The sequence below is a fragment of the Salvelinus namaycush genome, chromosome 21, assembly GCF_016432855.1.
Source record: "Salvelinus namaycush isolate Seneca chromosome 21, SaNama_1.0, whole genome shotgun sequence".
Taxonomy (NCBI): domain Eukaryota; kingdom Metazoa; phylum Chordata; class Actinopteri; order Salmoniformes; family Salmonidae; genus Salvelinus; species Salvelinus namaycush.
Window position 1 is genome coordinate 12215955 of NC_052327.1, and position 18177 is coordinate 12234131.

The 18177-nt window shown below is 41.6% G+C and overlaps 1 protein-coding gene across 3 annotated transcripts; it reads left to right on the forward strand.

Moving 5' to 3' along the window:
- The first annotated feature begins 210 nt into the window (after positions 1 to 210).
- LOC120066091 (cation channel sperm-associated protein 2-like) lies at positions 211 to 16413 on the forward strand. Of its 3 annotated transcripts, XM_039017193.1 has the most exons (14): positions 213 to 373; positions 533 to 567; positions 716 to 899; positions 1278 to 1451; positions 1821 to 1889; positions 3888 to 4060; positions 7304 to 7465; positions 12251 to 12375; positions 12688 to 12866; positions 13169 to 13268; positions 13532 to 13558; positions 13718 to 13803; positions 15386 to 15544; positions 15997 to 16101. In XM_039017193.1, the coding sequence occupies exons 1-14, from the start codon at positions 355 to 357 to the stop codon at positions 16026 to 16028; spliced, it is 1524 nt and encodes a 507-aa protein (XP_038873121.1). In that variant the 5' UTR covers positions 213 to 354; the 3' UTR covers positions 16029 to 16101. The 3 variants fall into 3 exon arrangements, 2 of the variants coding, with proteins under 2 accessions (XP_038873121.1, XP_038873123.1); XR_005478733.1 differs by lacking the exon at positions 13718 to 13803 and having other exon boundaries at positions 211 to 373; positions 15997 to 16413; XM_039017195.1 differs by lacking the exon at positions 533 to 567 and having other exon boundaries at positions 214 to 373.
- Positions 16414 to 18177: the final 1764 nt, after the last annotated feature.

Sequence of the window (18177 nt, forward strand, 5' to 3'; positions counted from 1 at the left end):
ATGATTTCCTTGTTCACTACCAATCCCCATTCATCCCCTTTATTTTTATTTTATTTAAATCGCAAAAATGATACTGATAATATTGATCACAGAGTTAAATTAATCTAAATACAGTACAACAAACGTTATTTGTTGTGGGAAAAATATAAAATCACAGATATTAAAATAGTATGTATTATAATGTCCATTGCTTATTCATTACTATTGATAAATTGTGTTTTTCTTTCCAAACAAAAATGTTCTGTGTCAGATGATACAATACTTTTACATGTATTAATCACTACAGTATTTTAAACTAAGAGCCTGACAGAGTTGATTGATTTATGGAGTACAGACAACATCAAACACGTTTTGATGAACGATGTAATAACAGGTGAGAGATTACGTTCTAGAACGATTATACTGTTGTGACGTCACACATAGTAAAATACCATTTCGATTTATGACAAATGTGTGTTCTGTTGAAGGGAACATTTCAGTCATGTCAAACTGCTTAGGTGAAATCATGTCCAACTGTTTTCGTTTTGCTTAGCTGAACGGTATTCATATAGACAAATGGGGACACAGGTAAGTAATAATTTAACAAGACTATTTCATGTTGTGAATTTATGGCCATCCAAATTGTCATATGAATGGCATTCTTTAAAAACTTTACTGTAAATTCAGGGTCTAATCACTGACAACAATTGCCGTAATTTGCATGGTCATTTTCCAGGAGCCCCCCTCCATGGATCTTCCCTCCTACAACAGCCATAATGAGAGGGACAAGTCAACCAATGAGAAGTTCCTTCCCAGAGCAGAGGTGGTCAGGTCCAAACTCATCCAGAGCTTCTATCTGCTGGACCAGTTACAGGAGGAGCAGAGAGGAAGCCCCAAATACTGCACCAATGATGTTTTAGGTAGCCCACAGTAATGCTTCCTATTTGGTCTGAATGAAACCGGCCTCAGTTGTTTTGAGATTAGAGGTGTTTGTCTGTGAAGAGATTTGTAGAAGTATGTTTACTTCAGATGATTACACATTTTGGTCCTGCTTGGCCTACACTTTAAAATACAGGAATACTGTGATTTTATCGTGTGTATTGTTTTTAAGAAGGTATTGCTAAATAACAAGGATGCTATCTCGTGTCTGTCTGTCTATCTGTCTGTCTGTCTGTCTGTCTGTCTGTCTGTCTGTCTGTCTGTCTGTCTGTCTGTCTGTCTGTCTGTCTGTCTGTCTGTCTGTCTGTCTGTCTGTCTGTCTGTCTGTCTGTCTGTCTGTCTGTCTGTGTGTTTGACAGACGAGGAGAACTACACCAGTCTGATGGGGAAGGACACACACCAGCTGGTGCGTTTCGAGATCTCCCCCCAGAGGGGCAGCACCATCACCATGGACCGCCGTCGCCAGGGACGACTGGAGAACCTCCATGCCAACTATCCGCCCTTGAACATGTTTGCCCACTGGATTCTAGAGAGTATCCTTACACCCAGTCCTGAATGGAAAACCAAAGCCTAGGGTTTTAGTTGTACCTGTAAATGTAATGGAACTGCAATGACGTAAAGCAATTAACCCTATAGATACAAGCCATTTAAAAAAAAAACTTAACAAACTACCTATATATATATATAAAATAATATATATATATTATTTTTGGGGGGGGTTCTACTACAGTGATGTACTTGAGACTCATGTATGTCTTTTTTGTTGTTGTTTGGGCTCAAGAGTTTTTCAGTGCTTTTCATGATTATTCATAGGAACATTACAAGTGAACAAGTGTTGTCTCAGGAAATAGCTTTGCACATATTTCTTTCAAGTGTACTGTTTACTTGACAAAATTCTCAAGGTAAAATATTTATGAATATCATTGTCATCCTCATCATTCTGAACACCATTGTATTGGAGATACAAGCAGGTAAGAAATATCAAACTCTCTCATCATATCAATTCAATGTTAAATAATCATTAACACTTGTAATGCATTTTATTCCCATATGTCCACAGCCAGGTCTATGAGCATTGACTGGAATGTTCAATGTCATAAGATGTTTCACTACATAGATTGAATGCCTACTATATTTCAAAGTGTACGGTCCGGGTCTGTTAGTGCTCCAGTCCCCCCTGTCATAGTTAGCAACAGAGGACATGGAAAGCATGTTATTTCCCGTAGAAATGGTTGTGTGGTCAATGTAAGTAACCTAATTTATGTTCCTCTAACTCCCCTGAATACCACTGTCATTCCAGCGATAACTCTGTCAGCAGATAGCGGTTAGCTCGACCAGGTCAATTAGTTCTAATGTGAATTCCACAAATGGATACCCCCTCGGTTTTCAAATCAATTAGAGGGCTTGGGCTGTTGCACATGAACGTCATGTCAAAGATGGACCTTCTTGATTTCTGGGTGCATGACACATACCCTGATATTCTGTTTCTCACAAAGACCTGGCTCAGTGGTTTGATTATGAATAAGGACATTGGAATTGGGGATTACAACATCTTCAGGTGTGATATCCTGAAAAAAGAGTGAGGGGTGGCTATTCATGTGAAATCAATGCATGTTCTCTAAGTGTCACTATCCACAAAAAGTGTGAGTGTTTGCTTATAGATGTGGCTTTATGCCAAAATACTAACTTGTTTGTAGCAGGGATTTACTGCCCTCCTGCTGCATTGACGGATGCTGTTGGTACTATTTCTGAGTATTTATAACATTTTATGTAATCTGAAATAGTTATGTTAGAAGATTTGAACCTGGATTGGCTTAACATGGCCTCTGATCATTTGAAGAATATTTGTCTGGACTATAACCTGACTCAACTAATCTCCAAACCTACACTGATTCATGTAAGAAACCCAGCAAAGTCCTCGCTGATTAACCTAATTAAGTAAGTGATGTTTTGCTAATGACATCGGTGATCATTGCACGTATTAGAGATACGAAACAAAACACTTTGATCTTCATATAATTATGAAGATGAATTTAAAAAACTTAACTCCCCAAGTATCTCTTCAAGATACTACTGTATGTTTTGCTCTGAGCTTTCCTCTATCGGCTGCATGCCTGACCCTAAACTGTCTCTATAACTTTTTTCATCAATTTTTATACTGTGTCTCTGGCAGACAAACTGACTCGGTAGCTGATTGGGAGTGTTTCAGGCAATTGAGAAATAGATACACTTCCTTAATTAAGAAAGCTAAATCAAGCTGCTTTCTAAGTTCTATCTCAGACTCTGCTGGTGAGCCGTAACATTTTGGGAAAACAGTTAATGCACTGAAACGTGGAAATTCCTCTCCTTCCTTGCCTAAGCAAATCGTGTCAGACTGGCATCATTACTGAGAAAAATCAGATGAGCGATGCTTTTAATCAGCATTTTATCTCAGCGGGCTTTTAATTTGAAAGAAATGGTGGTTTAACTGACGCTGGTCAGTTAGTCGACTGCTCTTCCCTCTCCCAACCTCCAGTTGGCTCAATGAAAGATCAGTCAACTTCTACTGAATCTTTGTTTTAATTTCAACAACTTTCTACTGAGATGTGATTGACACCTTGCTTAACATTAATGTAAAAAAAAAATCCACTGGGGCTGATTTGCTTAATCCTTTCTTGCTACCCTGATTGCGGAATCATTGAAATATTTTGTTATCTTGGGTGCTATTCCTAGGGTTTGGAAGGCTGCCCATGCACACCATCTCAAAGGTGGTAACCCCTCCGACATTAATAACTATCACCCAATCTCTAAACTATTTTGCCTGGCAATTAAAAAAAAATGTTTTTATCAACACAACAGCTTAGATCTTTCTTAGCTTCAAAATATATTCTAAGGTTTGCAGATGATTTATCTTTGCTTTAGCCAACTCATTGACTGTTGTTGGCTGGACAAGAAGCAGACCTGTCAACCTGACTATTCTTTCTGCCCAGAGGTGTTTGACAACATGGACCCCAAGCTGGAGATTGTGAAACTGGTTCTGGAAATGTTGGACTGGAGCATCCTGGCCATCTTCTTCCTGGAGATCCTATTGAAGTGGTTGGACAACTTCTGGAACTTCTGGAAAAGCACCTGGAATATCTTTGATTTTGCTGTTACCATGCTGGTAAGAGTCAAACCAGCAAAGAAATTAATAATGAGTTATCTCCATGTGAATGTACGGTAGATGTGATGTAGATAGATGCCTATATAACCTATATATATATATATATATATATATATATATATGTATATACCCATACAGTGCCTTCAGAAAGTATTCAAACCCCTTGAAATTTTCCACATTTTGTTGTGTTACAGCCTGAATTTAAAATAGATTAAATTGAGATTTTGTGCCTACACACAATACCACATCATGTCAAAGTGGAATTATGTTTGTAGACATTTTTACAAATGCATAAAAAATGAAAAGCTGAAATGTCTTGAGTCAATAAGTATTCAATCCCTTTGTTATGGCAAGCCTAAATAAGTTAAGGAGTAAAAATGTGCTTAACAAGTCACTCAATCAATCAAATGTATTTATTAATCCCTTTTTACATCAGCCGATGTCACAAAGTGCTATACAGAAACCCAGCCTAAAACCCCAAACAGCAAGCAATGCAGATGTAGAAGCACGGTGGCTTGGAAAAACTCCCTAGAAAGGCAGGAACCTAGGAAGAAACCTAGAGAGGAAGCATGCTCTGAGGGGAGGCCAGTCCTCTTATGGCTGTGCCGGGTGGAGATAACAGTACATGACAAAGATGTTCAAATGTTCATAGATGACCAGCAGGGTCAAATAATAATAATCACAGTGGTTGTAGAGGGTGTAACAGGTCAGCATCTCAGGAGTAAATGCCAGTTGGCTTTTCATAGCCGATCATTCAGTGTTAGAGAGAGCAGGTGCGGTAGAGAGAGAGAGTCGAAAACAGCAGGTCCAGAACAAGGTAGCATGTCCGGTGAACAGGCCAGGGTTCCATAGCCACAGGCAGAACAGTTGAGACTGAGGCAGCAGCACGACCAGGTGGACTGGGGACAGCAATGAGTCATCAGGCCAGGTGGTCCTGAGGCATGGTCCTAGGGCTCTGGTCCTCCGAGAGAAGAGAAAGAGAGAGAGAATTAGAGGGAGCCTACTTAAATTCACACAGGACACCGGATAAGACAGGAGAAATACACCAGAAATAACAGACTGACCCTAGCCCCCCGACACAAACTATTGCAGCATAATTACTGGAGGCTGAGACAGGACGGGTCAGGAGACACTGTGGCCCCGTCCGACTACACCCCCGGAGAGGGCCAACCAGGCAGGATATAACTCCACCCACTTTGCCAAAGCACAGCCCCCACTGTGCTTTGGAAAAGAACTTGGAAGAGAACTTCAACCACCAACTTACTACCCGGAGACAAGGTATAGCCCACGAAGATCTCCCCCACGGCACGAACCCAAGGGGGGCGCCAACCCGGACAGGAAGATCACGTCAGAGACTCAACCCACTCAAGTGATGCACCCCTCGTAGGGACGGCATGGAATTGCACCAGTAAGCTAGTGATTCAGCACCCGTAATAGGGTTAGAGGCAGAGAATCCCAGTGGAGAGAGGGGAACCGGCTAGGCAGAGACAGCAAGGGTGGTTCTTCGCTCCAGTGCCTTTCCGTTCACCTTCACACCCCTGGGCCAGACTACACTCAATCATAGGACCTACTGAAGAGATTAGTTTTCAATAAAGACTTAAAGGTCGAGACAGAGTCTGCGTCTCTGCACCCTACCCTGCTGCCTGGCCTGCACCCTACCCTGCTGCCTGGCCTGCACCCTACCCTGATGCCTGGCCTGCACCCTACCCTGCTGCCTGGCCTACACCATACCCTGCTGCCTGGCCTACACCCTACCCTGCTGCCTGGCCTACACCCTACCCTGCTGCCTGGCCTGCACCCTACCCTGCTGCCTGGCCTGCACCCTACCCTGCTGCCTGGCCTGCACCCTACCCTGCTGCCTGGCCTACACCCTACCCTGCTGCCTGGCCTACACCCTATCTCATTGTGGAGCTAGAGGAGTTAGAAACCATACTAAGTTGCATGGACTCACTCTGTGTGTAATAGTGTTTAACATGATGTTGGAATGAACACCTCATCTCTGTACCCCACACATATAATTATCTGTAAGGTCCCTCAGTCGAGCAGTGAATTCTAAACACAGATTCAACCACAAACATCAGGGAGGTTTTCCAATGACGAATCAAAGATCAGGAAGGTTTTCCAATGCAGACGTTGAATATAGTTTTGAGCATGTTGAAGTTATGGTTTATCAATATACCCAGTAAGTACAAAGATACAGGCGTCCTTCCTAACGCAGTTGCCAGAGATTAAGGAAACTGCTCTGGGATTTCACCATGAGACCAATGGTGACTTTAAAACAGTTACAGAGTTTAATGGCTGTGATAGGAGAAAACTGAGGATGGATTAACAACATTGTAGTTAATCCACAATGCTAACCTAAATACAGAGTGAAAAGAAGGAAGCCTGTACAGAATACAAATATTCAGAAACATCCTGTTTGCAACAAGGTACTAAAGTAATACTGCAAAAATTGTGGCAAAGCAATTAACTTTTTGTCCTGAATACAAAGCGTTATGTTTGGGGCAAATCCAATATAACACATTACTGAGTACCACTCTCCATATTTTCAAGCATAGTTGTGGCTGCATCATGTTATGGGTATGCTTGTAATCGTTAAGGACTAGGGAGTTTTTCAGAATAAAAAACAAAGCTGGATGGAGCTAGGCACAGGCAAAATCTTAGAGGAACACCTGGTTCAGTCTGCTTTCCACCAGACACTGGGAGATTAATTCATATTTCACCAGGACAATTCAGCGGGACAACAACCTAAAACACAAGTCCAAATCTACACTGGAGTTGCAGTGAATGTCTTGACTTAAAATCGTCTTGAAAATCTACGGCAAGACTTGAAAATGGCTGTCTAGCAATGATCAACAACCAACTTGACTTAGTTTATATCATTTTATATTGTGCAATCCAGGCGTGCAAAGCTCTTAGAGACTTTCCCAGAAAGACTAATTGCTGCGTAAGGCGATTCTATGTATTGACTCAGGGGTGTGGATACTTATGTAAATGAGATATTTCTGTATTTCATTCGAGATAAATGTGCAACAATTTCTAAAAACATGTTTTCACTTTGTCATTATGGGGTATTTTGTGTAGATGGGTGAGATTTTTTGTTGTTGATATTTCATCAATTTAGAATTCAGGCTGTAACAACAAAATGGAATCCGTGAATGGATGTGAATACTTTCTGGAGGCACTGTACATACAAGTACAAATCCCAGTTACAGTACTCAGGTTACCTCTCTCCTCCCCCAGTCTGTTATACCAGAGATCGTGAAGGTCTTCAAAGGGGTGGACACTGACGACTTGGAGATTGTGGCACTCCTAAAGAAGTTCCGTATCCTCCGCTCCCTGAAAATTATCTCTAAATTCAGGCAGATCCGCCTTATCGTGTTGGCCATCTCCAAAGCTTTCAAGGTAGGGAACCAACCATAGAAATACAGTATAATTGTTTATTCTATGTCTATGGATCCAACAGTTTTACACTCCCACTGTATTGGTGTCAGCATTTATTGTGCACTTAGAGACTGAGTGATACAGACTTTGGGAGTGGGACAAACATGAATGACACATTTTTCAAAGGTGCGTGTGCACGAAAAGGACTCAACCTTACGCGCCAGTTTTCTCGTAAAGGTTGGCATTTATCAATTTGAACTTGACAGGAAAGTGTGAGTATCTCCACATACAGCTCAGCTCATGCATACGCTCAACTTCTAGTGGTTGATCAATTGTATTGCAAGCAAATATTGTTATTTTGTGGGAAATGGAAGTGTGTGAGGCACGGGAAATATAAAAATAGTAGACTAATAAAAACATTAAAAGGTAGGCCTAATGATAAAACATGCATTTGCTGTAAGTATATCGCATAGCAGCAATTAGCCTAATATGTTTATTTTACTTGTGTTATATAGACCTAAATCATAATCGTATTGCAGGGCATCTCTCCTTTCTGACATGACTGGTTTATTTCCTCTACACAACAAATTAGGCTAACATTTATCCATCGCTCAATCAATAGCCCGAGTATGCTCGAAAGTAATTAGTAGCCTACTTAGAATAATTGTGTGATAAGAGAGCGACATCATGGCCTGTAATCTCAGAGTTTATCCCAAGGCTGGATATTATACCAAGGCTGTATAATTTATTTTGAAGTTGTTCAAAATGGCAATCAATCCTCCAGAATGCGCGGCCAGTATTTGGCACTCGCTATAGATGGCATGCATTTTTGGTTTGAAAAAGTCACTGCAAAGGATTTAAACACTCTGCTCATAGCCCAGTTCCAACATGTCCAAATTATACAGCAAATGAGAGCGTTTTTGTCAACGCAAAAGGTGAATGGATGACGTTTTTCAGGCGGGTAGGTGTCTGATTTATCAATGAAAACATGCGTGTATGTTGTGTGTGACAGTTTGATGAATCCTAATAATTTGTTGTGCGCTTAAATCCTAGAATCTCCACGTACGCCAGATTTTAGTGATACATTTACACAGGGTTGATAAATGAGGCCCCAGGCAGGTAACATGGTCAACTTCTAGCCATACTATTATCACATATGACTGCCAAGCACTTCTGGACATCAGATTGACAGTTACTAACCTCGATTTCAACTTAAAATACGACTTCAACTCAGACTCAGCTGTTCCACTGCTCATACTGGACCATATTTCTTTGTTCCATGGGCTACCAAAACGCTGCAGGCGTAAACGCGGGAGACGAGGTGGAGTCCTGGTGAAATTGAGGCGAAGAGAAAAACTGAAAGGCGTTCCGGTCTGTTCTATTGGCAAATGTCTAGTCACTCGAGAATAAGATGGATGAGCTTCGTTCCAGAGTCTCCTATTATAGAGACTTTAAAAGCTGCAATATATGTCTTACTGAAATATCACATTTACTTAAGTATTCATACCCTTTATTCAGTACTTTGTTGAAGCACCTTTTGGCAGCGATTACAGTCTTCTTGGGTATGACGCTACAAGCGTGGCACTGTATTTGGGGAGTTTCTCCCATTCCTCTCTGCAGATCCTCTCAAGCTCTGTCAGGTTGGATGGGGAGCATCACTGCTCAGCTATTTTCAGGGATGTTCGATCTGGTTCAAGTCCGGGCTCTGGCTGGGACACTCAAGGACATTCAGAGACTTGTCCTGAAGCCACTCCTGCGTTGTCTTGGCTGTGTGCTTAGGGTCGTTGTCCTGTTTGAAGGTGAACCTTCGCCCCAGTCTGAGGTCCTGAGCGCTCTGGAGCAGGTTTTCATCAAGGATATCTCTGTACTTTGCTCCATTCAACTTTCCCTCAATCCTGACAAGTCTCCCAGTCCCTGCCACTAAAAAACATCCCCACAGCACACCGTAGGGATGGCGCCAGGTTTCCTCCAGACTTGACGCTTGGCATTCAGGCCAAAGAGTTCAATCTTGGTTTCATCAGACCAGAGAATCTGTTTCTCATGGTCTGAAAGTTCTTCAAGTGCCTTTTGGAAAACTCCAAGCAGGCTGTCATGTCCCTTTTACTGAGGAGTGGCTTCTGTCTGGCCATTCTACCATAAATGCCTGATTGGTGAAATTCTGCAGAGATGGTTGTCCTTCTGGAAGGTTCTCCCATCTCCACAGAGGAACTCTAGAGCTCTGTCAGAGTGACCATCTGGTTCTTGGTCACCTCCCTGACCAAGGCCCTTCTCCCCTGATTTCTCAGTTTGGCTAGCCGGCCAGCTCTAGGAAGAGTCTTGGTGGATCAAAATGTATTTAATTGAAGAATGATGCAGGCCACTGTGCTCTTGGTGATCTTCAATGCTGCAGAAAAGTTTTGCTACCCTTCCCCAGAGATGTGCCTCGACCCAATCCCATGTCTTGGAGCTCTACGTACAATTCCTTCGACCTCATGGCTTGGTTTTTGCTCTGACATGCAACTGTGGGACCTTACATAGACAGGTGTGTGCCTTTCCAAATTAATTGATGACAGGTGGACTCCAATCAAGTTGTAGAAACATCTCAAGGATGATCAATGGAAACAGGATGCACCTGAGATCAATTGAATTTCATAGCAAAGGGTCTAAATACTTATAGATACTAAATAAGGTATCTGTTTTTTATTTGTAATACATTTGCAAAAAAAATCTAAAAACCTATTTTTGCTTTGTTATTATGGGGGGATTTAATCAATTTTAGAACAAGGCTGTAACATAACAACATGTGGAAAAAGTCAAGGGGTTTGAATACTTTCCGAATGCACTGCACATACCATATACACACTCTATAACTAGTGCGCTGAGTGTCGGGAAGCAAGTTCATGAAGTGAGTGTTTCAATAAATAAACGCAACTAAATACAAACCAAGAAACACAAACAACACAGCAACATGACACTGGAACAGAAACAATAACGCCTGGGGAAGGAACCAAACGAAGTGACATATATAGGGAAGGTAATCAGGGAAGTGATGGAGTCCAGGTGAGTCTGATGATGCACAGGTGCACGTAACGATGGTGACAGGTGTGCGCCATAACGAGCAGCCTGGTGACCTAGAGGCCAGAGAGGGAGCACACACTACACTCCCACACATTCACTACACACGGATACCGACACAACACAAACACACACTCTTTATTTTACTCATATTATTATCTATCCGGATGCCTAGTAGCTTTACCCTGCCTTTAGGTGCCTACACTATATATACAAAATGTGGACACCCCTTGAAATGAGTGAATTTGGCTATTTCAGTCACACCAGTTGCTAACAGGAGTATAAAATCGAGCACACAACCATGCAATTTCCATAGACAAACATTGGCAGTAGAATGGCCTCACTGAAAAGCTCAGTGACTTAAATGTGGCACCATCATAGGATGCCACCTTTCCAACAAGTCAGTTTGTCAAATTTCTGCCCCGCTAGAGCTGTCCCGCTCAACTGTAAGTGCTGTTATTGTGAAGTGGAAACATCTAGGAGCAACAACGGATCAGCAGCGAAGTGGTAGGCCACACAAGCTCACAGAACAGAACCCCTGAGTGCTGAAACACGTAACGCGTAAAACTTGTCTGTCCTCGGTTGCAGCACTCACTACCCAGGTCCAAACTGCTTCTGGAAGCAACGTCAGCACAAGAACTGTTCGTCGGGAGCTTCATGAAATGGATTTCCATGGCCGAGTAGCCTCACACAAGCCTAAGATCACCATGTTCAATACCAAGCTTCCGCTGGAGTGGTATAAAGCTTGCCGCCATTGGACTCTGGAGCAGTGGAAATGCATTCTGTGGAGTGATGAATCACGCTTCACCATCTGGCAGTCTGACGGACTAATCTGTGTTTGGCAGATGCCAGGAGAACGCTACCTGCCCCAATGCATAGTGCCAACTGTAAAGTTTAATGGAGGTGGAATAATGGTCTGGGGCTGTTTTTCATGGTTCGGGCTAGGCCCCTTAGTTCCAGTGAAGGGAAATCTTAACACTACAGCATACAATGACATTCTATCTGTACTCCCAACTTTGTGGCAACAGTTTGGGGAAGGCTCTTTCCTGTTTCAGCATGACAATGCCCTGTATACAGAGTGAGGTCCATACAGAAATAGCTTGTCGAGATCGGTGGGGAAGAACTTGACTGGCCTGCACAGAGCCCTGACCTGAACCCTATCGAACACCTTTGGGATGAATTAGAACACCGACTGCGAGCCAGGCCTAATCGGCCAACATCAGTGCCCGACCTCACTAATGCTCTTGTGGCTGAATGGAAGCAAGTCCCCGCAGCAATGTTCCAACATCTAGTGGAAAGCCTTTCCAGAAGAGTGGAGGCTGTTATAGCAGAAAAGGGGGATTAACTCCATATTAATGCCCATGATTTTGGAATGAGATGTTTGACGAGCAGGTGTCCACATACTTTTGGTCATGTAGTGTATTTACCTCAAATACATCATACCTCTGCACATTAATCTGGTACTGGTACTCCCTGTATATAGCTCCATTCTTGTGTATTTTATTTTATTCCTCGTGTTAGTTACTATTTTATATTATTATTTTTAAAGGTTCGTAAGCAAGCGTTTCACTGTAAAGTCTATACCAGTTGTATTCGGCGAATGTAATACATATGATTTGATTAGTCCTACCTGTATACATGTGTGGTCCTTTTGTGACCTCATGGGACATAGAAATGGTCCCACTGTTATGAAGTGCCTCTATTCTATACTATTCTACTGAAGGATGACATAACATCTCTGTGTGTTTACAGGCTATGACCTTCATCTTCTTACTGCTGCTGGTGTTTGCTTATATCTTCGCTGTGGTTGGAGTCATCCTGTTCGAGAGTTACACTCGCTCCAACGTCGAGGGCCTGGTCTACAATATGAACTTTAAGTGTGTGACATTTGCTCTTACTAGGAAAGCTTGATTTCTTTGGAAGTATTTAACAGTAGTATTTCTCTCATTCTCAGTTATGATAATATGATATTAATGTGAACAGTGGTCATTGAGAAACATCACATTTTCCTAAATCGCACACATTTTAAGAGGGCTTCAAAAGTAGAATGCAAACACTTGATATTACGTTACAGATAAGGTTAGAGTCCAACCAGTCAGAATCCATTTCCATTAAGGAACAAAACCTACAGCCATGTTACATCTTTGAAGATTTTTGACACATTTTCATGAACTTTCATCATCTCCCAGAGATATCTACAACTCCTTCATCACCCTCTTCATCCTCTTCACCATGGATCACTGGTACGCTCTGCTCGCAGACACCCGCAAAGTTCCAGAACTGGACAAAGCCATATGTGGCCTATACATCATCCTCTGGCTCCTCATAGGCTCCTTCGTATTCCGCAATATCTTCGTGGGTATTATGGGTAGGTACTTCCCCGTAATGCTTTGATAAAGAGCATCCATTTAGCTATTTCATTTTCTTTCTTTTTTTTACTTTTTGACTCAGACTTGTCTGTTTGTGGGTCTTTATCTTTTATCTAGATATTTCACATTAAAATGGAAATTTAAAAAAGATTTCTAACTGATATAAACGGCTTTATATCATACTGTTCCAATGTCCATACTCCTTGCTTAAATACTACTGGGCATGCAGTCTAAGTGGTATGCTAATGTGATAATGCTCAGATTTTTTACCTAATTGTCTGTTTCCTTTTTGTCCGTCCAGTGAATAACTTCCAGGCCATCCGGAGTGACCTCTCTAAAGAGGTACAGCAGATTGAGATCCAGGCCAAAGCTGATCTCTTTAAAGCTGAGATCATAAAGAGGTGAGTGTGGAGATGTTCTATTGGATTCTTCAGACCGGCGTGATTGGCGAATAAGATGTAGCGTTACAAGTAAAGAAATGAAACATTATTATCCTTTTCAAGATAGAATGTCTTTGATGTTGATGTTCACCATTACTTGCTGGGCCAATATGTGAGAAACTAACCAATATATTACCTTTGTTTCGATAAAATATGTTGATGTCATTGAAATGTCTTTTGACAAATACCGTGAAAAATGTATGTTTTTGCTTTTCTTTTTGTAGGAGGATAAGTCATTCGAAATTTGCCGGGTAAGACAGTTTCTTATAACCTTTAATGTGTGTTCTCGTCCCTGTCATACCATAAAATGTATAAAACAATTTGATGTCGACACAATTGAATTAATTTCATTTAAATTCACAATTGAAAAAAGTTCAGGTTAGGTCTAATATATTCAAATATACATTTAGGCTGAGCAAAGTGGCAGAGGATGGTGAAGAGTCATTTTCCACTGAGGATCTACTAAAGTTTACAAGATGTAATATTCCAGAAAAAGGTGGGTTCTTTTCAAACCTAACCACCAATGGGACACCGTAATATACTCATCATACTTTGAATAGGGACCATTTCTTTGCGATCCTTGAATGAGACAAAAGAGCCATTTATTTTGTCACAGAACAAAGAACATTCTAAGAACCCTACGTTTTTTAGAGCTGAGAGGTTAGAGGTTGTCCTATGGTTATTTTGCATACAACCTTCCCACAGCGTTGTGAATGCAGGGTAGTTGCTTGGCTTTGGAACATTCTCAGCACATTTAAGGAACTTGACAAAAAAAACGTTCTTTCATTACTTTAACAGAACGATTCCTAAAAGTTCACACATGGTTACATTTAATTACATTTTGATAATATTCTGAGAACGTTCTCTAAATGGTTTGACATTGGGAATGTTCTCAAATTGTTTAATGTTAAGAAACAACGGTCTTCTGTGGGAATTTCAGTACGTCAGCATAACGTTTCTTACAGGTTTCCTCATGGTTCTATTTAAAGTCATGTTCTTAAATTGTTCAGAGAACTTTAAGAAACAACGATCTTTTGTGGGAATTTCAGTACAGAACATTCTGCACAAGTTCCCATGTGGTTCTATTTAATTTAATATTTTGACTACATTCTGGGAACATTCTCAAAAACGGTGTAACTTAAGCAATGTTCTCAGAACTTTCGGAGAATGTATGGTTCTCTTTTATGTCCGTTCTTGGTAATATTCTGGGAATGTTGTAAAAAAAAAAATATTCTAAATGTTACCAAAAACATTACCATCAATAAGCTCTAAATTCTGTTCTCAGAACATGAAGGAAACTTTCCAGAAAAACCACAGAAACTTAAGTAACTTTCAGAGAACACTCTAAGAATGTTATTTACATATACATTCCATTCTCAGCGTCAACAAAACTCTCTAATCCTCCATCTTGTTAAGGGTGTGCAAGATCACACCTACTGTAATTGTTGGCAAACTTTCACTAATAACTTAACAAATCTTTCATAACATTTAGAGAATGTTCTCAGAATGTTATTTAATTACCTTCAAATAAACTATCATTTCCGTTCTCAGAGTTAATAAAACCTCCCAGAAACTCAAGTGAAATGTTCTCAGAATGTCCCTGCAACCCAAAAAATAAATGTTCCCATAACAGTCTGGAATGTTTGGTTTTGTTCTAAGAACGTTAAAAAAAAAAAAAGTTCAGTTTTACCCGTCAGGAAACTTAGGGCTCCGTTCCTGGGAACCAATCTGAAACCAAAAACACACGTTCCCACAACTTCCAAGGAACCAAATGTGTGTCAAAATGTCGGTGATACCCAATAAATCATAGGGAGTACATTTGGAGTGTGTGATGATATTTGGTACAGTACATCAATTCTGTTAAGAATTACAGTGAACATACCAACATGCCCTGGACATTGAGATCTCATTACTACTATGCACTCTAAAAGAGTAGTCTGAGCCATCCGGGTCATCATAAAGACACCAAACTTAAAACAAACTGAAACAGAGAGGGTATCCCTGGACTCGTTTTCTGCTGCATTTTTCTGTTTCATGCCCTAATTAACTGATTTCCTCGTATTACCCCTCTCTGTTAGACTGGGAGTCGTACGTGGAGGAGAACATGAAGGTGATGCAGGAGCAGGAGGAGGACGAGAAGGTCACCTGGCCCCGGGATTCCCTTTTCAGGTACTTTGAGCTGCTGGAGTTGCTCCAGCACAACCTGGACGAGAGGAAGAGGCTGCAGAACGTAGCAGGTAAGGAATCACACAGAGTAATAGTAGTCCCCTCCCGGACTGTATTTAGATGGGGGAAGAGACTAAAAGGTTTTGCTCGGGGGGTGGGGGCCCCCCAACCAAATCTCTCGTAGGGTCCCCCAAAAGGCGAGAGGTGGCACTGAGTGCAGATGAAGGAGATGAGATAGGGAGAGGAAACCACTTGAGACTATGCACTTTGCAATAGTCTTGATAGCCGAGACTAGTAGAAATGAGTCTGAACTATTGTAACAACAGCTCCCTTCTGAATAGGTTTCTTGGGTTTTTGTCAGATACCTTGATCATGTAATAAGTATGCCTCATTTTAGAACCTCATTGTAAAGTACATAATAGACACAGTAGACCTACAGTATGTTTGAGTCAAAAAAAATCTCTCTCTCTTTCTCTCTGTCTGTCTGTCACTCTCCCTACTCTCTCTGTCTTCTCTGACACAGTTCAGGCGTTGCTAAACCTGCACGACTCATAGGACCCCACATCGACATCTATTCAGAAGAGCCACCATATTTTGGAAGAAAATAAAACATGTTTTTTTCTTCCCAGTATTGTCAGTGTCCATGTTCAATTAGTCATCTAGTTTACCCTTGAGAACTAAAGCTGATGTGGAGGGCAGAGAGAGCCAACGATAGCCTGGTTAAACCATACTGAATGCTGTGCGCACCGTTGTTTTACTTCACCTCAGTTTGGATGCCAGGCTAAGGCAATGAGGTCAAATATATTTATTCCTAGTAGTAGTCAACTTGAATGGTCTCACAGTTCCACCCAATATGTAATAGGGGGCACTCTTACACAGTGTCACTGAGCCCCCTGGGAGGTCATACACCGTGTCCACCACAGTTCTCCTTAAGATTATTCCCTACAATCTTAGATTGACATGTGACATCTTAGACACATCGAGGTTACATTGGTACTGTCCTATGCAATAGCTGGTGGACAATAACAATTGTTTTGTTTTTTAAAAGAAGGCTACATTAAGTGCTCAGCGCAGAGGCTACTCTCAAAGTAGTCAAGAAATGGCTGCCAGACCTTAGAAAACATTTGAGAAGAGCCACGGGTGGAATATTTTACCTTCTCAAGTTTGAGATGGGCCATAACATCACTAACCCAGTTTAAGATGGGCCATAACGTCCCTAACTCAGTGAGCATGCGATGGCAGGGTATTGGATTTGCACTTAAAAAGGAATAAGTGGGCGGGCCAGAAGGCTATGGCCTCTGCTTGAGTAATGCAGAAAGTAATCCCTTCGGGAGCGCCTCAATAATAGGGACAAAAGGGAGTTGGGGCAATTTTCTTATTGCATATATATGAGAAAGTCTCAAAGATAGAGGACCAGAATGGACCTGGTGTCAGGCATAACCAGTACATGTGATACAGAGTGGCGGTTGGCTGATGGCATCTAGAGTAGGTTGGGTCTATTTCTGTTTACAATCTGGCAGGTCTACTCTTGCAAACGTGTAGGCGATGAAATACTTAAACTGTAGTAACTCATGTCTAATGCAGATAGAGGATAAGTGTATCCTGTCAATTGCAGAATGCCAGGTGATATCGGAGATCTCGATTCCAAACTCTTCCTCCCATGAATGATTTACGTGGTCTGGCAGCCATTTCTCGACTACTTTGAGAGTAACCTCTGCTCTGAGGACTTAATGTAGCCTTGTTTTATAAAAACGTTATATTGTCCACCAGCTATTGCATAGGATAGTACCAATGGAACCTTGATTGATGCATATGTCTATCTAAGATTGGGGCATGCAATATTCTGAATAATGTCATGCAGCATAGAAATGTGTCCCTTTTATATAGGGATCCAGGTTCAAACCAGCTGGTGGGTGGGAGAGATGGGAGGGGGGAACAGACTAAGGAGACTGGGATGATGTTTGACATGAGTGCTATTCCATAAGTGACCACACCAGTTGGTCCTTCCCCCTCTAAAAATGTAGAGACCCAAATGGGTATCTTGTGAATATTGACAGCCCGGTAGTAATGGAGGAAACTGGGTAGAGCAAGACCCCCCTCTCCTTTATATCTTTCCAAAAACGCTTTACGCAACCATGGGATCGTTTTATTCCAAATGAAAGTACATATACACTGAGTGTTCAAAACATCAAGGACACCTGCTCTTTCCATGACATAGACTGACCAGGTGAATCCAGGTAAAAGCTATGATCCCTTATTGATGTCACTTGTTTAATCCACTTCAATCAGTGTAGATGAGGAGGAGGAGACAGGTTAAGGGAGGATTTTTAAGCCTTGAGACATGGAGAGGATTTTTAAGCCTTGAGACATGGATTGTGTATGTATGTCACTCAACGGGTGAATGTGCAAGACAAAAGATTGAACGGGTATGTAGTAGGTACCAGAAACACTGGTTTGAGTGTGTCAAAAACTGCAATCCTTCTAGGTTTTTCATGCTCAACAGTTTCCCGTGTGTATCAAGAATGGTCCATCATCCAAAGGACATCCAGCCAACTTGACACAACTGTGGGAAGCATTGGAGTCCATGTGGGCCAGCATCCCTGTGGAACGCTTTCGACACCTTGTGGAGTCTACGCCCCGACGCAAGGCAGTATTGAATGTCACTGTCTGTCCATGTGCCACATCAAATGTGTCTCTTGACCTG